Source organism: Neophocaena asiaeorientalis, unplaced genomic scaffold, assembly GCF_003031525.2.
Source record: "Neophocaena asiaeorientalis asiaeorientalis breed wild unplaced genomic scaffold, Neophocaena_asiaeorientalis_V1.1 scaffold417, whole genome shotgun sequence".
Classification (NCBI taxonomy): Eukaryota; Metazoa; Chordata; class Mammalia; order Artiodactyla; family Phocoenidae; genus Neophocaena; species Neophocaena asiaeorientalis.
Genome location: NW_020175387.1, coordinates 758159 through 785614, shown reverse-complemented (window position 1 = coordinate 785614; position 27456 = coordinate 758159). Strand labels below are relative to the sequence as shown.

Here is a 27456-nt window from a genome sequence, read left to right as displayed (position 1 = left end):
TATGTAAGTTTTCTTTAAATTTAATCAGTCCTTTATAAAATTTCCCAATTAATTAGTAAAAGATGGCTTGTTTGAATAGCCTAAAACATTGGTCACTATTTAAACAGGACATTCTAAAAAAAAAAAAGCAATCACATAATAGTTTATAGTAATTTACAAGTGGACGGTATACATTTAGATACAGAGGTAGAAGTTCACTTTTACAACGTTTCACTAATACACATTTACCAAATTCAAGGCACAAAATAGTTTGCTTTACAAAAAAATACTGTAAAAATGTCATTTGCTGTTCTACAATGTGAATAAAACTTTCAAAAGAATCTTTACACCCTTCCATATGTACTCCACAGTATAAGATTTTTTCCCCCTTGCTAATCATAGTTGGCACAAAAATGGGGACGTTTTTAAATGCAGAAGTTCCCGTTTTTAGAAACTGTTTCTTTGCAGAGCTGCTATGTATTCTAGATCAAAGTCCATCCAAAGAAATGAAACACAGCAACTTCCTGAGGAAAGGGCACTTTCTATATGCAGCAAAATTCATAGGTAGAAAATGTATGATCTTTTTTTGGATCAATAGGTCTCCAGGGGAATAGATACTCAAGGAAAGACCTCAGAGACTCATTTTAAAATTCGACCAACACTGTAGTTGTTATATGAGTTTAACAAAGAGACCTGATCACCTTTACTGTAACAATCAGACATCATCATCTACTTCCAATTGACAGAGATTTCAAAATGCCATTTTCAAAGAGCTGTACGTACAAACACAATGAAAGAGCCACACAGGCTTTGCAAAACTGAAACTTCGAAAACATGAGAAAATATAGCACGATCAGTCCTTGATGTTGCAAGGGTGTCGATTGGCTAGAGATTAATTACAAGAATTAATAAACTCTATGGGAATTAAGAAAAACCACACACATTAAACACACTGTCGTTATCGTCTCGAGACTCCCTGCTCATTCAGAAAAAATAATGGTAGCCTGGAGACATCACACAGCGCTTGTCTAAAAGATAAAACTGGTTTTAGGGTTCTGCCGGAAAAGGACCCCATTGGCAACAGCTTAAGCTCATTTACGCTGATCACATTTTCCAAGCACTCTAGTCGGTTAATTTACACTTTATTTTTTTAAAAAGTTGATTTGAAAAAAAAAAAAAAAGTCAACGCGGATTTAAAATCCAGAGAGTATCAGTCATGCTGATGTGGGTTGGACTGAGATATCTTGATCGTCTTCTGGTAGAAATGATATTCCATACAAAAAAGATCCTTAGATTCCGTTTTTTGCTTCATTATTGTTTGTGGCTTGTTTTCTCTGAGCGATAAAAGGGTACATACACTTGTCCGCTCCTAGGAACCGATACATACACACAACTGCTTCGAAAGGGAGGATGCTGAAAAGGAAAAGTCACAGTTAGCCACCGTGAGGCGTGGTGTGTTCCTTACGTTACGGGGCGGACAGGGGAAGACCTGCCGAGGAGGAAGCCCCCTCACACTTACCTCTTCATGAAAGTCACAATGTACATGAGGCGGGGGGTGCAGATCATGGGCTGGTCCGTGAGGATGGCCTTCATAGCCTGCTTCACGCAGTAATCGGGCTTCAGAGGGGGCAGGAAAGGCTCAATTTCTTTCCTGAGAGTTACACATTCAAAAGACGAAATTAAGAATTAACACAAAATAGGGAAGACTGGAAATACACATCAAAACATCAAGGATGACGTTATCTGAGCAACAGGATTTGGAATTCGTTTTGTTTACTTCGTTGTGCTTTTTCTGTATTTTCTAAATTTTCCTACTATGAACACATTTTATTTGCATAGTCTGGAAAACAAGTTAAAAAAAAAGTAGAATTGGTCTGCTTTTCTGTAAAGTGAGAAAGTCGTGTTTTCAAAATGCCTTGAAATGTATTTCAAATTACTTTTTTTTTCTCTTTCAATTGAAAAAGGAGAGGGTGTCTGGCATAACAGACACTAAACCCAAACAAGATGCCAAACTTTTAAGTGCAGTTCAAATGATGGTGTGTAAACACCAACATAACCTTTCTGAGTGAAATATAAGTCAGCTGTGTGCTTTCCCGGGTGCCTGGAGAGGGAAAGCCGTGGCATTTTCTCCGGGGGTCTCTGAAATGAAGTACACAGAGACATCCTACCTTCAGCTGAATTCATCCAGGCACCCACTGAAATAACTTAATATAATTTATTCTTTTGACTTTTCATCGTCCTCCCCCCCCAGCTCTGGACACCTGCTGTGATGTTAAACAGGATGCTAAACAGTCTAAGCTCCTCAGACCAGCAGTGTCCTAAGAGGCAAAAAGCAAAGCAACACACACCCCGCCCACACGCGGGAAAGAGGCAGGGCTGAGTCTGTTCCTGGTCCAGACTTGGAGTCAGCCTGAAATGGAAATGACTCAAATCACCTCCACCTGTTCAGAGCGTGGCCAGACTCAGGATGTGTCCAGATCGGCCCTGACCCATGGGGAACTCGTTTGGTTCTCTCGCTTTGCCTGTCAAATTCGTCCAAGCAAAGATCTCACACAGTCAGCATGTCTTTACAAGTGTCCTCTTGATGAGTCACGGCTTTGTTTACTCCGCGTAGCTCAAGTCAGATGTGACTTGATATGGCTATTCCCACGTGCCTCCTCCTTCCAAAGTGTGGTGGTATTTCATTTCATGTTTAGAAAATCTCAACGTTTCTTCTCATTCTGTCAGAGTGAATCTAGCTACATACACTCTCTGCAAAAAGGAAGTTCCCAAACCTGGGGTGTCTCATTCAAGGGTCTTTTTGGAAGAAAGACCACCCTCTTCTATGGCAGTGACATTGTTTCGTATCCAAACCAAAGTCGCATTGATGTACTAACATTAATATTAATATTAAAGAAAGAAAATCACTCCTAAAGAAGTAGCTTCTGGGCTTCCCTGGTGGCGCAGTGGTTGGGAGTCCGCCTGCCGATGCGGGGGACGCGGGTTCGTGCCCCGGTCCGGGGTGATCCCACGTGCCGTGTAGTGGCTGGGCCCGTGGGCTGTGGCCGCTGGGCCTGCGCGTCCGGGGCCTGTGCTCCGCGGCGGGAGAAGCCGCAACGGTGAGAGGTCCGCGTACCGCAAAAAAAAAAAAAAAAAAAAGAAGTAGCTTCTAAGGCAAATCCTGAGTATTTGCTCCTTGAAGGTGCAGAGAAGCCGTTTCCTACTGGTGCTCGTAGGCTACCTTCTGTGAGCTCATACCAGTCCTTGCTTATCAATCGTACACGCCTCAACTTTACAGACCTTGACCAACGAAAGCTACAAGTGAGCTGCCAAATGACAGATACTGAAGTGCGAGGCGGGTTACGGCTGGAGGTCTGACTCATTCCACATATTCTCCCGGGATGGAAAGAGGGATTTGTTAGAACCGCTTCTGGTCAGTATTAAGGCGGGTCCCTACTGACCTGATTCGGCAGCCCCTGAACATGCCAGTGTCTACAAGGTAAGGGCAAACCAGCGTGGTTTTAATTCCATCCTTCTCCGCAGCCTTTAACTCATGGCTCAGGGATTCATGAAAACCCACGACTCCAAATTTACTGGCGCAGTAATCCTGAGGCAGAGGGGAAAGAGCAGAAATCCTCAGTACATGTTCACATCCCTGACCAATCCCAAGCTGCCCTGGTCCCGTGACTCCGGTTACATGTTTGATATAAAAGGTTACAGGTGGCTAAGCAAAGAAAAGGAGAGCATTTTAAAAGACAGATATCTGATGTGGTTTGGTGCAGAAATAATATTTTCAAAGTAACAGCAGAAACAGATGAACACTTTCTGCCACATCAACGAAGTATCAGGTTACTTTGGGGAAGTTACCACAAAGGACTCTATGAAAGCTAACAAGCTGGAGTTAAAAACGGGAGAGAGGCTCACTTTGAAGTGTCTGGAAAATTTACAAATGGTCTCTTGTTCAGTAAAGGAGACTGAAAAACCAGTTTGTTTAAATTAATGCTAGGAGAACAAAGGCGAGTTTAGCTGGGGTTATAAGCTGTTATGATCCAGTTTTCTTTTTAGGGCCAAGTGAAAATGGAAATGATAACTCTACCTTGTAAAGTTAAACTAGAACTTAACCTAAGGACTCACGGTATAGAAAGAAAGTTCTTCTCCATTACCCAACTTTAAAATTAGGAGTTGAAATGTAGAATGTAGAAGCTGTCTCTTCTGCATCCTTTTGCATATTTGCATGGGATGATGTTTTCAGTTTTCCGCTACAGGCACCCATGGGACGAACAGCACACAGAGCAATATACATATACACGCTTTGTAACTTGACTTTGGTGAAGAACAGGGTCTGATGAAGCCCAGCTTTACAGACTCAGGAGGCACACACCTCACATCAGCCCTAACCATCTCATCCGATGAGCTAACACAAGACAGCTCTCTTTTGGCAAGTTGACCAAAACAGAATGTCAACCTTTGGCCTCATTTATCTGTTCCCTGTGGCACTGCCACTGCCCTCCAGTTTCATCCTGACCCTGTGCCTTCCCAGTATTGTCAAGCACAACTGCTAATGAAAATGGGGCCATGCTGAGGACGGGCCCACCCACTTCTGCTGCTGCTGCTGCTTTGTCAAACTAGCATAAGTGACTTTATGGCAGAAGACGTAGAGCCACGTGGGTTGCTGGGGAGCGTTCCACAAGCAGCACACAGGTAGCGTGCTTTCATGGCCTTTCAGGAACATGCGGGCAGCAGGTACCCTTCCTAGGACTTTGGTGTATTCTTCACGAGATAAACCGACTGAAAGAAGGACATGCTTTATAATGACAAACCTCAACTCCAGCAGTACTGAACAATCCCAGGGAACTTGCAACTGTCACAATATGACCATGATTAATCTCCAGCATGGTAGGAAGAAAAGCCTTAGTGGTCTGAAAGAAAAGGAGGATTCAAGCTTTAGAACTGACATTATGGGTTTCACCTAAAAAACAACAGCAACAGAAAACAAACAGAAACCCCACAAACCCAAGATCACGAAACAAAGTTTTACCCACATAATGTTACATTTCCCAATCTGTTTGAAAATATTTTACATTTATCAAAAAGAGAAGATCCTTTAGGCGTCTGGTTCACTCAGCCCCGTATCATCGGCATGGCAGGCCTGTTATAAGCCGTGACCAACAAGACTGTAACACAAGAGCTTTCGGGGACAATGTCCAGAGATGAAAAGAAAGCCATTAGGAGAAGGCTCTTTATCACCTTTCAAGTGATAGTTATCTGCTAATCTAAACTACTCCCAGGTCAGAGATCTTTTCATGCTCTGACACTTCAGTGCAGCATCTCATGGTCTGTGAGGGACCTCCCGCTTACCCACGAATAGAAGCCTCGTGTAATGTTTACCACAGACCCATGAATGAAGAGATATTCCAGAAGCATCTTCCAGCATCCAAGCTGTATTATCAAAGTATGCTCACAGGAGGTAAAGTATTTTAGGGGTAAAAAAAGGAGGATAAAGTACAGAATCATTTTAATGAAAAACGTGTCCTAACACCAACTCTGCTGTGATAATTTATAGCATTTGAATGACCACACTCCACTGTGGGGTATACTGGGGGCTGACTTCCCCACGGAGGCAGGTGACTGGCCACTCAGGGGGCAGAGCACGTGGAAGAAGCTCCAGGGCAGTGGACCCAAAAGGCGCCATCAATTTCTCATTCACTGAACTTCTCTTTTCTCTCTAGCTTTCATGCCTTCCAGGTGCAAGGTTGTATTTTTTTTTTTTAATTACTTCAAATTGCTTAACATGATCCATTAACTACTCCACCAGGCTCCCAACAGTTTTATAACCTGCTTCTTTAAAGAAAGCAGCAAAGAGCAATCTGTCCACTGCTGAGTTATATCCCACTGCCAACACAGCTTCCCATGATTTATGAAGTTAAAGAAACCCAAACACTGACCAGTGGACTTAAAGGAGAGTTGCATTCCCTTCTCAGAGGACTTCTCAGCTAAGAGATCGCTGAATTTTTGCATACATAGTTTATTTGTTTTGATAGCTTCTGCATGTACAAGATCAGTCATTCCATTAGTTTTGAACTTTTTCCATGTCCCAATCCATGATGCATTCAGTTGCCAGATGAATCTTTGTGAAATACCCCAAGGTCTTCCCCAGTCTGACTCCTGATCATCACATAACCCCCTGGTCCCCACTTATATCCATGTGTCTGGGCCTCCTCACTGCTGTTACCTGTGTCACGCTTATTCTCACCTGTAAGGTTTTACCCATGATCTCAACTCTTCTCTGACCATCTACCCCGATGCCCTGCTATATAATTCAAAGTGTAATATTCATCACATATTTACATGGCCTCTCATGCTTTTCAAAGTGCTTTATGTTAATTATGTCACCAGAGTCTCAATAATTCTCTATCACAGGTAGTTATGGTATTAAACCTTTATCTAATATTATCCTATTCACCTTGACTTTGTCCATATTTCTTTAAGACATATAATCAGCATCATTCACTGTAACATACAATTATGTTCTGCGGTGCTTTGTTTTGTTTTGTCCTTTCAGTCTACAGCACCCAGAAACTTCAGGCTTTATAGCTTATATATGGGGACAGAATTTCAATATAGTAACATCACAAGGAAGCTTATCTATTCCAATCTAAACTACAAAACACATCCTTAAGTAATCAGGCCTATAAGTCTTATTTTAGATATCTGATTATAATTAATTGTTCCTCAATTAGCTAAAAGATATAAAATTTAGTCTTGACATTATCCAGAGACCACGTCTAAGTTTTAAAAGTTTGCTCTAGTCTTGAAAGAGAGGGATAGATTTAGTATGAAGGTCTTATTTTTAAGTTAAGTAAGTAGAAGGACTCAAGAGTACATCCTAAGAAAGTACACACAGTACAGAATACCAGTAGCAATTTTCTACTTGGTTACCTGACAAATCCGAATCGCTGACTGTGCTCATTCCCAGCCTGTTTCCACGCTAACTCTACCCGGTGGCCAGGCCTGACTAGAAACCCAGACACCCAGTGGGCGGGCTCTAATGACTTCTCCATGTTCGTGTTCCATGTTGGTGCCTGCAGGTGTTAAATGACTAATCCAGATCCCCAGCACATATGAAGCTAGGTGACAGAAGATTACCAAATTCCTCACTGTTCTGATTTTATTTTTTTAAGCCTTCATTGAATTTGTTACAATATTGCTTCTGTTTTATGTTTTGGTCTTTTGGCTGCAAGGCACGTGGGATCTTAGCTCCCGGACCAGGGATCGAACCCGCACCCCCTGCATTGGAAGGCAAAGTCTCAACCACAGGACCTCCAGGGAAGTCCCTCCTCACTGTTTTTAAGTTTAATTTCTTGCAAAGTTCTGAAACGGATTCATGTCCCCTCCTGACCTGGCAGAATTAGCTTATTCATTCAACAAGTATTTCCTGAACACCTACTACATGCAGGTCTTATATTATGATCTGGCCAAGCGATGACAGGTAACATGGCAGCAGGTCTCATTCCTGTCTCTAAGCAGAATCGGACCTCACCAGCATCTAACTGTGTTACATCAGTACATCAAATATACAAGTTTTAGTTTATCCTTTACAAAAGCAGGGTGCTATAGCTACATATGCTAAAAACTGTGATTTGGGGGGCTTCCCTGGTGGTGCAGTGGTTGAGAGTCCGCCTGCCGATGCAGGGGACACGGGTTCGTGCCCCGGTCCGGGAAGATCCCACATGCCGCGGAGCCGCGGGCCCCGTGAGCCATGGCCGCTGAGCCTGCACATCCGGAGCCTGTCCTCCACAACGGGAGGCCCGCATACCACAAAAAAACAAAAAACAAACAAACAAAAAAACCCCCCAAAACCCTGTGATTTAGGCCTGCTTCCCTCCCTTCACCCCCCCCCCCCCCCAAAGTAGTTTGGAGGGACATTTAAGCTACTGGTTTTGCACTTAAAGGAAATAAGAAAAAAGAGAAACAAAAGAATCCAAATATAGCTATGTGACTAAAGTCTTTTCCAACTGTGGGTTGTAAACATATTTTTTAGGGAAATAGGCTTCACTTTAAGCTGCTAGTAAAGTGTGGCACAGGTCTGTTTTAGTATGAAGCTTTCTTTTAAGAGGAAGGGGTTGATTTTTTTTAAAAAAGGGCTGTGGCAGGTCAACACTTCTTATAAAATCTGTGCCTCCTGCCTCATCCGGGACCTTCTGTAGAAACAAAATCCAGCGTGCCACTGTGCTTTCTACACGCCAAGACAAAGGCCTATGCTCTTTATTTAGAAAGGCTCACCACTTACACGTCTACTACTATAGTTATTACAACTACTAGCAATGTCGGAAACACCAGACAAGGTGCTGGGGAAACTGGGAGGGGAGGAAAGCCATCCAAGGGCCAGGAGGCCTTGGGACCCAGACTGGTTGTCTTCCAAAGCTGGTGGCCACCACTCAGCTCCTACTGGATGCCGGGTGAAGGCAAGCCTGGGGGAAGAGCGTTCATACCAGGGACACTCAGGTTTCCTTTTAAACCCGAGCTTGCAGGGCTCAGGCTGGAGCCTGATCCGTGTGGCTGAGCACTGAGGCTGTTAATCATTTCCTTTGCTGCCTGAGTGGAGGTGAGCAATTACCGCCCGGGCCTTCTTTCCACAACGAAAGTCCTGCCTTGTGTCTGGGGCACATTACCAAATAAACTTTGATCAACACGAAGTCTAGTCCTTACGTTATGAGAAAAAGTGCTGTAAACGGGTGGTGAGAAAGCGTCACGCTCTCGGGAACTTTCCCGAGTAACCCGACGAGTTTTCTTTTCTGATTACTCTTGCCCTCAACAGTCTGGTGGGTGACATCTGAGCGAGCACAGCACCGTCTGTCCTTGACACCGTTTGACAGCACAAAGAAATCTGGCGCTGTGTGATGAATTATTAATGTGAACAAATATTGTAGCACGTATGAAACGGGGACCAGCAAGAGGTGAAGTGCTAGTTGCCATGACACCAGTCAGTTCAAGCTCAGGTTCGTGATCTTTGTCTGAGACTCGTGAGAAGAACGAGCAAATCTGCGGCACACACCCGAACGGCTTGAGCGTAAACTCACGCACGTGCTGCCGACAGTGAACCCGAGAGGGGCAGCTCCGCCGGACACCGGGACCGTCGTGTTCTCTTACTGTAAGGACGAATTATCCAGATCGGGAGTTACCAGCTGGCAAAGGGATGGCTAAAGGAAGTACATTGGATCAGTCACCAGAGTTAGCTGGTCCCAACAGTGGGTGGCAAGGTTAGCTAGATGTTTAGTCTAAGTCAGAGAACCGCACTCTGAGCTCTGTCCTCTTATTCAAATGTCTGAGACACAGGGGTGGACATCTAGATCGTCATGAGGAAAATGTGGTCGACTCTTGACCTGGGGGCGGGGGAGTCTCAGAGTCAGCAACCAATTTGTATGTTCAGTGAGACAATTTAGAATTGGAAGGGACCCAGGGATTATTTTATCTGCAAAAGAGAAAACTCTTTCAGTAATGGATCCTGGCTAAAAAGTATGATGATAGACCTTTGATCACCTGTGATTAATTTTATCACAAGACCATATCCAATACCATAAGCTGCCAAGCTGACAGGGTTGCTAAGTGACTACAAAGAAAAAAAAGGAAGGAAGGAAGGAAGGGAGGAAGGAAGAGGATATTCAGACAGACACTGACATTCCTATGAAACATGCTTCACAAGTTTAATATCTCCATAGCTCCTCGGGGTTCCTCTTCAAAGCACTGGGCACTTTGAAAGATAACTGTAAAGGTCATATTTATAATATAAACAAGAACTTCTTAAACAGAAGTGTGACTGGACACAGACATGACATGTCATATCTTGAGAAATCTTTGAATGTTAGGTTTACGCCAAATTAACTCCCAACAGTTCCAACCCTCCAGATCATTCTTGGTGCTCTTAATGACAGACTGCAATGCAGAGCCCACAGCTGCACTGTCAGGACAAATTAATCTAAAGTTAAACAAAAGAGAACGTGAAGAAATGTGGTATCCGGCAAAGGCCGACTTTTGAAATTTCAAGACTGACGACATTTTAAAGGTATAGGTAGAGCACTCAGAATGTTTTCCATATTTGCAAGCTATTCAAGGATAATGGATACTAAGGGAAAAGCAAAGTTAATTCCTCACAGTTAGAAAAAGGCCTCAAGCTCTATTTTTGTGCATTGGCATGACTGTCCTGTGGTCAATTCAAGAAAAGGTATCTTTTTAAAAGAATCATCTCGAAGTGTTTCTCTCATTTGAATGTCCAAGAAACAGAAAACTTTCATTTCTAAAGGGGACCAAAAATCATATTACAATGGGAAAAGGCTTAACACCATGAGCACATGTACAGTACAGTTTTCTGATGTATTTATGTTTAAGGATTTTCAGAATCTCCAAATAGCAGCAATATATATGATCTGGAAAAAATACGATCAAGACTCCATTGAACAAAGAACGTTTAACTGGACATCCCTATGGTACCCCTCCAAATGGTTCAGCGACTCTCCTTGGTGTTTTGCTGTTTCCGCCTGCTGCTGTGAGAGTAACTTATCTTTGTCGGAATCACAGAGGAACGTACTGCTTATTTACAAGGCTAAAATGACATCTGGTGGCACTCTTCTATGAAAATTCAGTCTCTTCTCCTGGAAAACGATGATTCAAGAGTACAAACTATTGATGGTGCTGAAAATACGGGGAACTGGGCTTAAAAGGCTATTTAATAGGGTTAATCATTAGTGTGCTCAAAGATTAAAGAAAGGGTGACATACTCCCAAGCTAATCTGGGAAAGGCACCCATGGCTAAGTATTCTTAATCCAGTAGATTTACAGGTATCTGCTTAATCAACGTACTGAGCACCAAACTCTAGAAACTTCACTTTGACCACACAAAGTGTAACTTGAAATTTTTCATTACAAAACTGTCTTCAACTAGGAAGTACCCCAAATCTGTATTTGTTAGCAATAAACTGACTTTAAATACTTTAGTTGCAGTTGGCAGCACAAATTCTGAAATTCATGTAATTCGATGACGGCTTTTTTTTTTTTTTTCTTTCCTATTTGGGTGCGTTTGTAGAGACAAGAAAGGTCTCCGGACAAATTGTGCAACAGAGCCCCAAGATACTGAAACCTGGAACGACTCTCAGACTTAACAAAATGTTCATGAAAATCTCTACCTGCTTGACACAAAATGTTCTCTCTTTAGCTATAAGGAAGAATTTGTCATAAACATCAAATCCATATCAATGTTACAGCTACTGTCCTTTTTGTTATTGTGAGGCCACAGGGATTGGTTTAATGTTTAGAGGCATCAGCAGTGAATACTTAACGCACGTGCGCGAGTATACTCCTACAGCTGCCCTGCAACCAAGAAGCTAATAAAAGAGCGAGGCTTTTCAAATGAACACCTAGATGATGACACCATTAGTCATTCAGCAAAAATAAATGCTTCCTTACCTTGCCTTCCCACTGTTAAAACATGGGATGAATCTACCCCAAGGCAGCAACTCAGATATCAACACTCCCTGACACTTCGGAGTTCCCTGTGCAGAAATACCAGAGAGGAGGGGACTTAAAACTCAATCTGTCTGGAAAGTACACTGGCCTTTAGAGTCCAGAAACCACATGGTCCTGACTGTCAATCACTTAACCTTCCTTGTTACTTGACCTCTCTTGGCTTAACTCATTTGTGAGACAAAAAGGAGATCTCCGAGGTTTCTTAGCTCAAAAATGTTACGACGGCTTATATCCAATAATTCGTTCTTTCTTACCACGTGTTCGATACACAAGTCATAACACAGGGTATGAGTTGCCTAAGACTTTCATAAATGACTCAGTAAGGTATCAACTCCATCAGTGCAGTTCCCAGCGACTGGTGAGCAGTAAATATCTATTCATTCAACATTTATATGTTGTCATGGCTGTGCCTTTTAAAATAATGCAATGTGAATCCATGCCTCTTACATGTTAAAAAAAACTACAATCATCGTTTTTCTGTCTTTTACTTGAGTCCATGGAAGCTCAATGTTTTAAAAGGAACGATGAATGCTGCACACTGGTTCTGAAAGGCTGCTTTCCCTGACCCTCCCCCTGGCTGAGTCCTAGATGATCAAAGGAGTGTTCCCCAAGCCCCTGACCCGATTTAGTAACTCTTTACAGAATAGTGAAAATAGCCCACAAAATTGCAGCCAAATAGTCTGCTAAACAACAGGTTGTCATTAATCCCTCTGCTTTGCCCCAAACTCAAATCACATCACCGAAACTGTAATGAAAACAGACCTTCCACAGGGCAGAGGCTTCGGTTCTGCTCGAGTGACTGGCAACTACTTCCATGAGGCATAACCACGTGCATGTGAGCTCAGCCACTGCTTAGGCCATCTGAAGTGGCAGGACCCAGCCCAGCAAGGCCGCCGTGATCCCCTTCCGTCACCCTTCGTATTTCATCTGTGCAAAGGGTTCAAATTCTTCTCTACTTTCCAGGGTGCTTACTGTGGAGGCTTTATAGAAAATTAAATCTTTACCTGAACTCCAGATACATAAAATCAAGAGGTTACCCCTGAAAACTGACTTTATTCTTAGGCATGCACTGTAACTTGGAACTTGCTGTGTAAGGGGGTCTACGAGATACCTGGATTGTGCTAGGCGTTGTTAAAAAAACAAAACAAACAAACAAACAAAAACTTTGCAAACCTCTTAAAGACACTTAAGGATTGTAAAAAGCCACCTTTTCTAGAAATCAGTTCTCAAACTATGCTACACATTGGAATTATCTGGGGGAGGTGCTCCTTCTGAGGCCCAGGCATACCCGGGAGGGAATCTGGCCGGGGAAGGCGACACTCCCCAGGTGACTTGACTGTGCAGCCACGTTTGAGAGCCAGTGTTCTAGAAGAGAGCATCTCGGCCTCAGCCCCATGGACATTTTGTGCTGGGTAATTTTACATTGTGGGGACTGTCCTGTGCATTGTACAGTGTTTAGCAGCATCCCTGGACTCTACCCACTAGATGCCAGTAATAACCACACTAGTTCTGAAAAGAACCCCATGAGAACCACTCTTTAGAAGGAACATGAACATTAGCAAATCAAGTTCCATATAGTCCCGTGGTGATTTTTTCTAAGCTCTAAGTCTCATATTGTAATGACATTTTCTAGCTTTGCAAGACATTCTAGGCTTAGAAAAATTTTACATCTTAAATACGGACTCAAAAGCCCATTGTAGTTTACACGCCAATACCTTCAAACCACCGCTCTACCACTAAATTCAGAAATACCACTGAAGGGAGATAATGCTGACAATCTGCAGGGGCTAGGAGCAGAGAAGCAGGGTGCACAAGAGGCAAGGTCTCTGCCCTCCTGCAACTTATTTCCAGACAGCCGTTTGGACCTGGGCAGGAAGAACATCTCTCTTCAGTGCATAGCCTTGACTCTGTACCATGATGTTTATGGCTTTGGAAACTCCATCCTGGGCACAGCAACCAAGGGGGATAGTGAGCAAGAGAGCACCTGGGCTCCTCCTTTAACAATGGCCTGGAACCCAAATAAAAAACCAAAAACAACACCTAGACAAGGCGGACCCTAGAGTGCATGGTCTAGTATTTTCCTAGTCTACAAAATCCCTAAAGGGCTAATTAGCTCAGGGAATAAAATAATAATAATAAAAAAAAGCAGAGAATATTGAGAAAGTGGGAAGGGAAATACGTGCTCAAGAGCCATTTCTCCTCAAACTTTGATGTGCACAAGGATTACCTGGGATCTGAATCAAATGCAGACTCTGATCCAGTAGGTCTGGGAGAGGAGAGGGCCTGAGAGCTTGCTTTTCTAACATGCAGCCTGATGGGGTGATGCTGTTGCTGCCATTCTGGACCACAGGCTGAGCCTAAGGTTGTAGCCTGAGCCAGGTCATGTCTACTGTAAACCTCAAGTGGCTTCAGATCAATTTCTCCTAGAAATTCAGCAAGTAAAGGCAGACTAATTTCTCTGCCCTCTATCCTACCTGTGTTCTCTGAACCACAGTATTTATTAGGGGTTGAGAGGCCCCATTCTCCACTTCCCACATCCTTTCCCCAGTAATGTTTATCAGACAAATGCCAGTTCAAATCGATGCCAAGATCCCTGGGAGCCTTGTATGGGCAACTATGGGAGTTTACAGACTGACTGTATGTATATTTGCCTTGGATCCATTTTTAGCACTAGCAAGCCCCTCTGCTGTGGTTTGAATGTTTGTGTCCCTCCAAAATTCATGTTGAAACCTAATGCCCAATGTGATGTTGTTAGGTCAGGAGGGTGGAGCCCTCATGAGTGGGATAAGTGCCCTTATAAAAGAGACCCCAGAGAGATCCCTCACCCTCTTCCACCGCATGAGGTTACAGCAAAGACGGCTGTCTACAAACCAGGGAGTGGGTCCTCACCAGACACCACATCTCCTGGAGCCTTGACCTTCAACTTTCAGCCTCCAGAATTGCGAGCAATAAATTCCTGTAGTTTATAAGCCACTCAGTCCATGGTAATCTGCTAGAGCTGCCCAAATGGACTAAGACACCCCTGACCCCATTAGAACAAGCTCTCAAAAAGAGACCTAGAAGATTTCAAAATCCTTCCCCCTTACTCACAGAGGCTTTGAGGGCTTAGCTTTCAGGACACGGAATTTAGACCCTTTTAGCCTCAGCATTTATTTACCTTTTAAATTTTCCACATTTACCTTTCTGAAGTTTTCACGCTTTGGTAAGCCTGTGAGAAAACCCTACCTAGGAAAAAGTTACCCCTTTAAAAGTCAGATACTTGGGCCACAAGTTTGGACACCATCAGCTGGCCAAAACTGCCCAATTTTGAGAATCCATGATTAGCATTTCCAAAGCAAATCTCGTGCAGTTACCTGGAATTCTGCTCTCAAAAGAATATTATGTAACAGAATAAAGGTTTTATATTTTCCAGGAGATAAGCTTAAAACAAACAAAAGCCTAAACTAAAACCACACTGTTATTGCCATTTCAGTTCCAAGTATTTATAGAACTTTGTTCAGCCAGTCTTTGTAGAAGAGCCCTTTTTATTCATTACTTTTTATGTCTGTCCTGTCAATGTCGACATGCAAACTAGGAAGAGAAGGAAGCTGAGTGACCAAGGATACACCACACTCTCGTCAATGAAGTAACCATCTCAGACACAGACCATGGAAAATTACAGAAAAGGGACAGAAGAACACATGAATTGGGCTTTGGTAATAAAATTCTAGTGTGGTATTGGGTCTTTAGAATTTTACATGTTTGTCTAATTTATGGAGCAAACTTTCCGGGGATATTAAGCTAGGATTAATTAGTCATTGCTAAACTAACCGTGCTAATAAAAAAAAAATCAACATTTGAAGGTGGATTCTTACATTATACCACAGGGCACAAGCATAAGTGACTCCTAGGAGAATCTACCAGGAGCTTTGAACATGTGGCCCAGATAAGTATTTTTAGAGCTTCTAAACTAAGTCCTAGGCTGAGGGTCTGGGTCCTAGCTTCTTCCTTCCCCAGTGGTGACCTTAGGCAAGTCCCATAACCTCTCTCGGTTTGTTTCCTCATCCATAAAAATGGGGATATTGGCTCTACTTAATTCAGAGTTGCCATGAGGAGCAAATGAGAGAAAAGTGTTTATGAAAGGGCTTTGTAAAATTTAAGTGCTATGTAAAAGTAGAGTAAATGTACCCAAGGCTAATTAAGCATATGTTTATAGGCTATTTGGGTGAGAAGTGCTATCTATTTTTGGTTATGTCGTTTCTTCAAGTTCCTGCAATTCCTGGTTCTTACTATGTACGGCTCGCAAGCCTCCCTGCCCTCCACGTAGTGTCAGACCACACTTCCGGCAAAAACCCAGGACCTGACCACTAGAAGCAGCCTCACAAACACAGGGCTAACAGCCGCTTCAGCTGCCTGCCCCCTTCCTCCGGAATCCTGGGAGATGCTGGGAAACAACCGACACTTTCCAGTAACACCACTTCTCGAATCCTTTTCTTTAGTTCTACTGGGGTCAGAAAATCAACGCTTAAAAATACAAGTTACACTGCTTGACGGAGAAGAGTCCAGCAAATGCAAAAATACTAAAAGTTAGTACAGAACTATTTAAAAATAATTTATTACACCTGATGTTTCTCTTTCCCAAGAGATTGTAGAACTATCCCCATTTTTAAAAAATCCTTGAGAAATCAGCAGGGGGCAGTATGTTAATTACAATTTGCAGGTGGGAAAAAAATTCAGGCTTTGAATTTTAAGTTGCACTTGTCCTCAAAATACCCGTGTGCTTACATAAGTTACACCACAAATATTTTCCCAGTTACACTGATTTGGAAGTGTTATTTTGAGCCCCATTGTTTAGAATAACACTAAGAAGCTGGACCGTGTTAATATTCAGAAATTCCAGTACTAAGCCATCTGAAGGAAAGGCAAGAAATTCACATTTTTGTGCAAGCAGCAAATGAGAAACACTGTGGTTTCCCCAAACCCCCCAAACGCCAATGTTCACGATGTTAACACCGTTGTCACCTTTCACACATCTTTGCGCGATCTTTGAAAGTTTCACAGACCAAGTCACGTTGTGTTTCCGAATGTGAATTCACTGTAAGTGGCTTGTCAGCTGGGCTCATTTGACAGCACTCAAGGTTGCAGCAGTAATTGCCCTTCCTTGTTAAATATTCTAGCAGCACTTGCTGCGGTGTTGAAAGTTTTATCATCATTATGAGAGGATATTCTTTTTTTTTTCCCTGTGGTTCACTTAATTTTAGCTTCAGAGCATTTAGGAAAATGGTCCCTGACAGGCGTGAACTTGAGTTTTGAGGGAATTGACAAATAAAGTAAAAAAGAAAGAAACTCAAGAACGGGCCATGCTGGGTAAGAGCAAGTAAGAGATGTTGGCATCCTTCTGTTGGAAGGCATGCCTGCCAGTGCTGTGATGGTATAAGCCTGCGTAAACCCAGAGGTCCAGGTGACGGGAAGCGGCTGGCCAAGTGCGTCAGGGTAACCGAGATTAGGTCCTAAGGCCGTACGCTGACAACCCGTACTCTAAACAGTGGTGTCTGAACAGGGTTAGGTCACAATACAGGGAGGTTCTCTAAGGCGGCCCTATTACGGGGGCCCAGCTGTATGCTTTACCTGTCTACCATATATTTTCAAAGAATGAATTAAAAGACTCCATCCTCCAAGTTATTTTCTGGTTATGCTTACAAGGGATCTCCGCCTAAAAGGAGTTTTTAGCTCAGTTAATAGAACTATAAGAAGGGGTTAGTTCTTTGAATAGCTAACTACTGATAGTAACTTCCGAGATAAGAAATCAACTAATTAAACCAAGAGAGATTCACACATTTTAATCTGATTCCTAGAGTAACAGGCTCAAAACATTGGGTTTAACCCATTCAGTTGAGGCAGGGGATAGGTCCCTATTTCTTAAGGACTATCAGTTTGTCATACTCCAGAGATCAACGACAAAAGGTCCTTTATCTTGGGACAATTGCTGGCTGTGTGCGGAAGGAAATAAGATACAAATCCACCCTGCCAGCACACCCCCTAGTGGAATTTCAGCATAGTACAACTTGGGGGTCCAAAACCATCCCGGGGATTTAGGACTTCACACAGGCTCAAGTGCACTTTTCCAAGCGCAGTGTCTGTAGCTGCGCCAAGGTCAGAAGCCTCCTTCCCTGAGCGCTCCAACACAAGCTAGCAAATCGCACACGTCCTCTCTGCATCCAGCCACGCAGGCAGACAGCGGGGTTAGACAGAGGCAAGTTGCCTACTTATCTTAATTGAAATAGGCTTTAATTTTAGTTTCTGAAAGAACTAGGACAGAAATTTTAGATGAATCTGCTATTAATATTCCTCAACTCAAGAAAAAAAACTTAAATAGAAAGGGGTTTCCTACTTTAAAAAAATCATTCCACCTTCCCAGTGAGGTTATTAAACTGCTTGGAAAGTGTTTTCTGATTGTCACATCTTAGGTATGTTCAAGTTACTCAATTCACTAGAATTTGCCAAAGATCTTGAAAAATCTGAAAAATGGTTAGGGTAAAAACAAACGTAAAGAAAAAGAATAAGTTGAGAATGTGAGCAGTTAAGCATTTAACCATAGGGTCCGTAGCCCTCCTCGGGGCCGCAGTGACCCGATCACACATTGGATCCAGTGGCTGAGGGCTCTGCCGGGCATTCTCCACTCAGTCTTTCTGAAAAAGCTGTTCCAGCAGTGTTAGCCTTAGCGCAGGTTAACGGATGCTTCCACTTTGACATGCCGTATAGATTAATTTCTACCTGGGCAGATACTGGATAAAGCCCTGGATGTAGAAATAATGAAGGAGAAAAGAATACCAAGTTTGCTTCCAGGAATCAAGATAAACAGCACATAATCAAACAAGAGAGGCCCATTCCCTGAACCAGGAACTTGACACTATTCTACAAGGACTGCCCCCTTAATATATAAAGACACTATGAAGTCAACATGAAAAGATTTTGAATGTATTCGTTTTTCTTTCTCAGGACTAGTGATACATTTTGTCTGAACTATTCAACTTTTGTCTCCCAGTAAGACAGGACCCAAATGGCAGAAGAGCTGCGTGTGCCGGGCCCCTTCAGGCCCAGTGTGGTGTCCAGCCCGGCTGGTGTTTACAGTCTACCAGGGGGTGTAATAGGTGATGAGCTTGGAAGGCAGGTGGAAAGCAGCGTTGGAGGCCTAAGCTGCCATGCTCACAAGCCTGGACTTCACGCTGTGAACAATATGGTCACACAGGGCTTGGGCTAGGTTCTAGTCAGCATCATCTTTAAGCAGGCATATAACAAACTCAAATCTGCTTAGATCACCCTGGGTTGGAGAGCAAAGGCTGGAAACGGGAGAGAAGTTCAGAGATTCTTTGTAGAGACCAGGCAAGAGGTGAAAGAAGCACGAAGGAGGATGCGGGAATGGAAAGGAGGGGATCAAAGTACATGATAGCAACAGATCAGTCAGGATTTGGTGACCCATGAATGTGTGCGGGATGGAGAATTAAAGACACTGATGATGTTTCCAAGCCTGGTACTGGCCACACCAGGGAGTTCGAGAAGGGGCGAAGAGGAATTCGTTCAGTTTTGAGGCTTGCTGGTTTTAGGGAATGTGCGGAAGAGCTGAGACAGTTGTATGAACTTGGGAACTCTTAGAAATCACAGTTGAAGCCACCGAAGTAAACAGATTACTCAACTAGGGGTGCACAATGAGAAGAGGTCTGCGCATGCCGTACTAAACAGCCATCGTATCTCGGAGGTAGGGAGGCTAAGAGGATTGGGAAGACAGGAAGAGAAGCAGGAGAAAGGGGGCTTATCGTGGAAGCTAGAGCACCAGCATTCCAAAGAGATGGTCAACAGGCTCACGTTCTATAGAAAGGTCACGTCACACATTAGATTTGGCCATTAAGCAAGCCCCTGCTATTTTTTCATATGACACTGGTTACTTAGCAATATTTTCTAACCAACTCAGATAACCAGACACAGATTACAACATTTATCAAAGGTGTTGGAAGATTTTTATAGGATGGTTCCCTGCTCACACCAGTTATGTAAAGTGACAGTTTATCATGTCATAGTTGTTTATTTCTAGTAGCCCTAGATTTGGGTCCAGCATGTAATATATCAAATATAGAAACTTAAAGCTCAGTGAGCATGTGATCTTATTTTACGTTAGGAAAGGAGGCTGTGAGATGACCCTGATAGGTACAGAGCTCCAAGTATCCACGCAGTTGCTATCTAAAGAGATGTTTTACTCGGTTTTTAACTGTGACCGTGAGAATTAATAAGATAAAGTATGCTGACCCTACGTCAATTTACAGTTTGCTTCAAGACATAAAAAGTTTATTTCTGAAGCTCAAACATTTGATTTTTATGCATGTGAATTCATTTAATAACAAAAGCCAGCTCTAGTACAGACTTGAAAATACACCATGAATTTCAAGTTTTTAGTAGGGAAAACAATACTCTATAGAATTCTTAATATTATGCTTCAGAGGGGGAAGCATCAGTCAAATAATTTTATAAGAATAGAAATGTTGGGCTTCCCTGGTGGCGCAGTGGTTGAGAGTCCGCCTGTGATGCAGGGGACACGGGTTCATGCCCCGGTCCGGGAAGATCCCACATGCCACAGAGCAGCTGGGCCCGTGAGCCATGGCAGCTGAGCCTGTGCGTCCAGAGCCTGTGCTCCGCAATGGGAGAGGCCACAACAGTGAGAGGCCCGCGTACCGCAAAAAAAAAAAAAAGAATAGAAATGTTTTTTTTTTTTTTTAATTCTAAATCTAAGAAGCCTTGACCACAACTAGATTTCTCTAACCAGAGAACAGAGGAATATAGTATTTGAGATTAAAAACCAGTAAATCACATAAGAACTTAAACGTTAATGATTAGGGACCATTCATGAGATATTAGGTACAACCATAGCACTAATGTCTTTAAGTGCTACATTACTCAGATCTAGCTGGTGGGCTTTTACTTTTCCTGGATGGATTTTAACTAAATAGACTTTAGACACTTGGATATAGATAAATGCCTAATTCAGTAATTAGTATTTTAAAACTGTGAAACCTTTTAAGTTAAGTGGTCTATTAATTAACTACCAATTATCTTGTCTGACTATCATATCAATAGAAGTAAATTACCGACTAGCGATTTGACAGATTTAGTCCTTTACCATGCAAAACTTCTTCAGAACATAAAAGGCCTGGAGTTAAATGCTTTTGCTTCCCCCTTTTGGTTAATCGGGGATCAATTTGCTGCTCTCGTATAAATGTCAAGTGCAGCTCTTTGGTCAAAAAGGATCTACAGATAAACTCTGTCTTTTAGAAATGGCAAGCAATGATTTTTTTTTAAGATTCCTCTTAAAAAATAACAAATGAAGCAATACTTAATGTTTTGGGGGAAACATGTGTTTGCAGTTGCTATATGGAGGCCAACTCTCCAGATTTCAAAGGATACTAGAGAGGTATTTTCAAGCTTTTGCATCTCACCCAGATACAGAGAGAACCTGAGTGGACTGTTTCTGTGGCTTATGCCAAAATTCAAGTGCATTATATTGTACACGTTCTTACGTTCTTGTCCTAACTGTGAAGTTGCACAACAGATTACGCTGATTAGAACCTACCTCAAATCTGTCGCTTCTTGACTGCTGACCAAGAGAAGGTTCCTAGGAGAGCTGCTGGTGATAGGAGAACACTGGATGATAAAGTATCACAGCAGACTGGGGGGCTGTGCAGAATAATGCCGAGTACTGCAAAAGCGTCTAATGTGTATGCAAATAGGTTTGAGGTTAAGAAGCAAGGAAAGAACTGCAGCAGGAGTCCTCTCCTTGAGGCTCGGCCACTGGCAAATATGAATGGCTGCCACAGAGTCAAATTGAGCTGATTCAAATTGGTCTATCAGCACCAGCCTTCTCAAAGTCGCTAGCCTCGCACCAATGAGCGGAGTCAATGTACTATCGTAAAAAACAAGCTTACAGGTAGGGCAGGGAGAATGGAAAAGTTGTGGAGGAAAACAAAAGGAGACAGACACAGTAACGAATGTGAGACAGCCTCACTTTGAGATCCCGTCAATCTTATGCAACATAAGGCTTACCCTTTGAAACTTCAGAAGCCAGACCCATGGGAGCATTCTCTGAATCGGTTACCTTCTAAATGTTTAAGCAGAAGCTTAGCCTATACTATCAAACATTTACTGAGTGACTAGGAGTAGAGTTTTGTTCCTGGCAGGGGAAAACAAACAGTCGGCCATAACAAACTGCCTACAGACAGCTTGCCATCTACTTGGGGATCTCACGGCACAATGAATCAAAAGTTACACCAAAGAGCACATACTATGCACAAAGGATGGGGGAGACAACAAACACTGCGAGAGATCAAGGGAAAGAAGAGGCAAGTCATTTAACGGCAGCTTCGTCAGAAAACAACGGGTTGCACAGATGGTCTCTAAGGATCCCTGCGGCTCTGATAAGCAAAAATGCCAGGAAAGGGCTGGAGTGGGGATGGAGGTTATAAGAAGAACTTGAGCCAGGCCTCAAAAGATATGCGGAGCGGAGAAGTGGGCCTTCCAGGCTGGGGGAGTGGCACGAGGCATGGTTCAAAGGAGGAGCCCCCATAGCTCTTCAGTGAACGTCCGCATGGTTTCTAGTTCACCGCCTATGACTTTACCTCTGGGTCAGGATCAACACGCTCTTTATTATGTTATGAACACAGACACCAACTGCTACTTAAAAGGCTGGTTAAAGATGATCTGTTCAAATGATGAACAAGTCTTTGCTCAGCTGATCCACTCTTTAAAATGTATGGGGCAACTTCTTTTCCCCACCCAGATGCAGTAAAAAGACATGCTGGTTATTTTTTCTGGAAGGGAAAAAGCACATGCCAATACATCTGGGAACAGTTACCACGAACATTTTCACCTAAGGGGACTACTGGAAGGGAAGCTGAATCCAGGTGCTAACTTGTACCACTTAAACCTCGCCCCTCAAAACACACAAAATAAATCACTATAAAATTATAGTAAGTCTTCTTTTAAATTTTGGTTGCTAGAGCTCTTCTTCAAAGGTCTGTAAGTCTTGGCAAGAAGCCAGGAATTCCAACTCTAAAATGAATTTTTTGACTCAATTTAGAAAATAAATTCTTAAGTTTAGATGCTTAGGGGAAAAACAGCTGGAGAATTCAGGAGCCTCCCATATTTTAATATGAAGTGACGTCATTACTGTCAAAGCTTCCAAGAACTCCCTAAATTGATGTTAAGAGACGTTAAGCAACATCTCTAAGCAAAGTAAGGACTCTGAGAAGGTGGTATGTTCCTCCTTGGTACAGAGATTCAGGTCCACAGTCGTTTTTTTCGTTGGAAATTTGATTTAATTTTCTACTTAGAAGTATATCAACTGATGTGCATTTTCAAAGTGAAAGCAATGGATTTTCTATGCTTAAGACACTCTAATTAGCTCTCTTTTTATAGGATGTCTAGCAAAAAGAAGCTTCTTTTCTCTTACAAGTACCTAACTGCTTGTAAGAGCAATTGTATGGAGTTTGTATGGAGTTTCTTTAAAAATCTCGTTATGTTTGGGACTTCCCTGGTGGCACAGTGGTTAAGAATCCACCTGCCAATGCAGGGGACACAGGTTTGATCCCTGGTCCAGGAAGATCCCACATGCTGAGGAGCAACTAGGCCCGTGTGCCACAACTACTGAGCTTGCACTCTAGAGCCCACGAGCCACAACTACTGAGCCCACGTGCCACAACTACTGAAGCCCACGCACCTAGAGCCCGCGCTCCGCAACAAGAGAAGCAACCACGATAAGAAGCCCGCGCACCGCAACAAAGAGGGTAGCCCGCCGCTCGCTGCAACTAGAGAAAGCCCGCTCGCGGCAACGAAGACCTAACGCAGCCAAAAATAAATTAAAAAAAAAAAATCTTGTTATGTTTGAAATTGTACAATTCAGCAAAATATTCATGCAGAGAAGGTAGGCAAGATGGTTAAACTTCAGAGTATTTTGTGTAGGTAAAAGTTCGTATTTTGGAAACCATACGTCATCTCAGTCAAAGGTTATTGGAAAAAAACAATCCTGGTGTTGGTGGTTCATAACTAGCTGACCGACGGCTGGATATCTGTTTAAGCATGACAACCTGACTGAAATCAGCTGGAGTTTCTCTGGCAGCCTCATCCTTACCAGGCTTTAAATATGAAAACTACAGTCTACTTGCAATTTATGTGCATCTTTTATTTCAAGTGGTGGCTGTTTGTTTTACTCAGAATTTTAAACACACAAGATTCTTGATACATTGTATTGCCAAGTTTATCCTGTTGTGCTGGCTTTTACTCACCTGATCCACTCCTTTGTCACTTGCCGCCTGTTCCTGCGGACCCCACGGCAGCAAGGACTTATATTCAGTTCCCCACCCCCGGTGCACACACACACACGCACACTCAAAGCCCTCCAAACTGTATTTGGTAACCTTCTATGCGTTTAAAACATAGATATGAGTTAGCTCATGTCATTTAAATGTTCATTTCTAGAGCTTTGGAAATGAATTAAATAAAGCTCACATTTAAAAATACAACATTAAAATAAGCTTCTTCCAGGGGCAGAGAAATGGTTTAATGTTCAAGGAGCAACATTTGAATAAGTACTTCTATAGCTAGATTAAGTTTTTAAAACAGTTGCTAAAAAATTAATGAGGTTTAATGTGACCTATTTAGGAGAAACAGTTCTTTGTTGTGTTCTGTTAGAAGGCTAAGCCGCCTATGGGAGAGAAAAAAAAAGAAAAACAACAAACCTATTTCCTTACCCTTTCTTTATTGGATCCTACCTGCCTACAAAAGAAAAGGGGAAATACTATGGGGGAAGAAAAGCAGAAAGTGGGTCAAGAGTGTACAGTTATAGGGGAGAATTTCACACCTACCATTACTGAAGATAAATTTAGTTGCAAAACTGGGGTTAGTTTTGCCCCCAGAGCAGAAGGCCCTCCCCTCTCATCTATTTAGATGATGTAACAGCTCTGATGATTAGAAGCCGACATGGTGCATGTCCCCGGTTTGCCAGGTCTCACAACACCCCTGCCCTCTACATAGGGACTCTGTGGTCCTATCAGGGTGACTTCTGTTCTCCGAAGAGACGCATCCTCTAAGCTGAGAAAGTGCTGAGATATACCCCAACAGGACAATGTCACAGACCCTGGGGACAGTCAGTGGATGGTAAAGCAACTGCCAGGGTGGCCTGACCACTCCCATGGGACCACAAATGCTGGTCTCAGAATCTCTGGCACTTTCTAAAATGTGGCTGAGCAGTAATTTGGAAGCCTAAACTCTGACTTTAGGAATTCATAAGAACAACCAAAGTTTTACAAACTCAACAGAAAGTAAAATAAACAAACCCAGGGTTTTATGCTCCCTCTTGTTATTTTTATGGCAATCTTCCAAACTAGTTCAAAATGTTCAGTCCTCTACTCTCTCCAGAAATACTGAATTGGAGGGGGAAAAAAAAAGAAAACAACGATTTAATAGTAACCAGCATACATTGTAATTCACCGGGGGAGGAGTGAAGTGGAAGTAAGCTTTGTGGTGAAAGAGTGCAGGTGGCTTTCAGGCTGGTCCCGAAGTCTCGCCCCCTCCCAGCCTTCCTGCTGAGTAGGGCCCGGTAATAAAAACAAGCATGTTTATATTTACCCAGAAGTGTGCATGGCAATTGACCATCATGGTTCTCTCAATGAGCTCATCAGGACATTCCAGAAGGTGATGCCCAGAGACCACGCCAGCATTATTGACCAGGACTGAGACCTCGCCAACCTCCTTGCGGACCCTCTCCGCTGTCAGGTAGACATTCTCTCTCTTTCCCACATCACAGGTGTAGGTAAAAACCTGCAGGTTACAGTGGGGCAGAATTTCTTCCTCACCATTCCCAGCTGTCCTCAGAAGTCCAGATGAGGAAAAAAAAATGGAACAGAGAAGGGATGGGGGGGGTGCAAAACATGAGTCACGTGGCCATCAGCAGGACAAAGATCACACAAAACAAAAATCACTACAGTGAGCTTCAAATTTCTAACACCGTAAGCCTTGCCAATGACGGAGCTTACAGCTGCCTTCCTCCCCCAAAAGTCTTTGGGAATTACAGCAATTTACTGGATAACTCTGCTTAGGGGAAAATCATGTAATTGTGACAAGCCCAATACAAGTCAGACCTCATGGGATCGGCTTCCCGGAGCTAAAGACACCTGGAATGAACTGATCTCAGCCCAGAGAGTAACACCCCCTCCTCCCAAACACATGCACTACACACTCCTCTTTTGGGGGGAACAGTGGCCAGAAACAGCTCTTACTCTTTAGTATGTGCACCCTCAAAATGGAAACTCATCTCAAGGTTCACAAATCAAAATTGTAATTAATGATCTGAATTCATCCAAAGCCAAGAAATCAACCAAGTTTCTGATAAAAAAGTGGGACTCACACTGGTTTGGTCTAACTGGAGTAGCTGAACTCCCCAAAGAAGCATTCTTATATAAACCAAGTTTACAGGTAAATATGCAATTTTACCATATAAGAACTCAATTTAAAAACCAAAAAAACCTTCCCTGGAAAACAACGACTGTTCCCTTTTAGGTTTGGGCAGGGAGCACAAAAATCTCTATTTGCTACCCTCTTACCAATGGTGAAAACATACTAGTTTTGACTTTCGATTTTCTGACCTAAAAGGCAAGTGCCAATAATTTTGGTGACAAATGATCAATATGGGGGAGGGGTGGTGCCCAAGTTAATCTTCCAGATATAGTTCAGTGTTTTCCCTGGAAACGAAAAAATTGTCAAAAAAGCAAGAGCCATTACCAAATCTCCCAGACCCAAACTTATGGTCAGTTACGGTCTCCGCTTTGGCTTTAAAAAAAAAAAAAATCTCAGATTCAGGTTAGTTAATAAATATCCAGAAATGCAGATTTCCTAAGGTTATCAAAAACATGGAATGAATTTTACAATAGGGCTTGAATCCTTCAAGCGTTTTCCCTTAAGAGAGAAGGTTACCTTTCAATCAGGCTGAGTATGTAACTAAAGTACTGACTTGTCTCTGGTGAAACAATGTTAATTATTTTCCCGTGGCTAAAGTTATAGTGAAATCATCAATGCTGCCCTAGTCTCAGCGGTTCAGACCGCAGTAACATATACACATGCATCAGTAGAGTCTGAGAACAACTTCCCAAAGACACTAGTTTCCCGTTCGCAAACGGGACGGAGACATTTCTTTAGGATTCAAACCGGTGGTAACAAGTTCCCTCGCCTTCCTTAGCCTCCGAGGGCTTGGGAAACCCCACAGTCGTGCTCCAAGGGACAGGACCTCCGTTAAGACAAGGCTTTGGCGCACTTTCTCCCTTCTAATACAGAGGTGATCGTGTTCCTTTATTAGGGGACAAATTCTACTCGCAGAGGACCGGGCTGGGGTGGGGGTGAGGGGTTCTCTTCCTCGAGAGCAGGGTTGACCGTGACAGTGGGGTTTCGGGGCCCTCCAGGGTAGGGCGCGGGGGTGGGAAGAGGCTTGACCCAACAATGCTCGGGTGCAGGTCCCAGTTACCTTGCAGCGCCGCGGCGTCCGCCGCCTCCAGGTCGCGGTAGATGTGGCGCACCATGCCCGCCGTCTCCTCGTTGCTCTGAGTGTTGATGTCCCAGAGCACCAGCAGGGCCCGGCGCCGGGCGAACTCGAGCGCGAAGAGGCGGCCCAGGCCGCTGCCGGCGCCCGTAATGAGGCACACCTGGCCAGCCACGCTCTTTTCCTTGGGCCGCACCAGCCAGCGCGCCGCGGCCAGCACGAACGCCCAGAGCACTTTAAAAGTGACCACGAAGAACTCCACCACGATGTTCATCGCGACGTCCGGGGCCCCGCACGAGCCCAGCGCCCGCGTCCGCGCCCACCCCGCGCCCCGCAGCCCCCGAGATGCCCGGGGGCGCTTGTCAGAGCTGCTGGGACCAGAAGGCTGCGCCCCGCGCCCGCCCCCGAGGTGCCCGCCGGGATGGAGT

At 43.4% G+C, this 27456-nt stretch overlaps 1 protein-coding gene across 1 annotated transcript; it reads right to left on the bottom strand.

The window, feature by feature from the left end:
• On the bottom strand, positions 1–27407 carry RDH10 (retinol dehydrogenase 10). The gene is made up of 6 exons (XM_024765766.1): positions 27014–27407; positions 25126–25361; positions 4779–4877; positions 3420–3565; positions 1499–1630; positions 1–1392 (listed from the first exon to the last, which is right to left on the bottom strand). Exons 1-6 carry the CDS (start codon positions 27300–27302, stop codon positions 1269–1271), a joined length of 1026 nt encoding a protein of 341 aa, XP_024621534.1. The 5' UTR covers positions 27303–27407; the 3' UTR covers positions 1–1268.
• Positions 27408–27456: the final 49 nt, after the last annotated feature.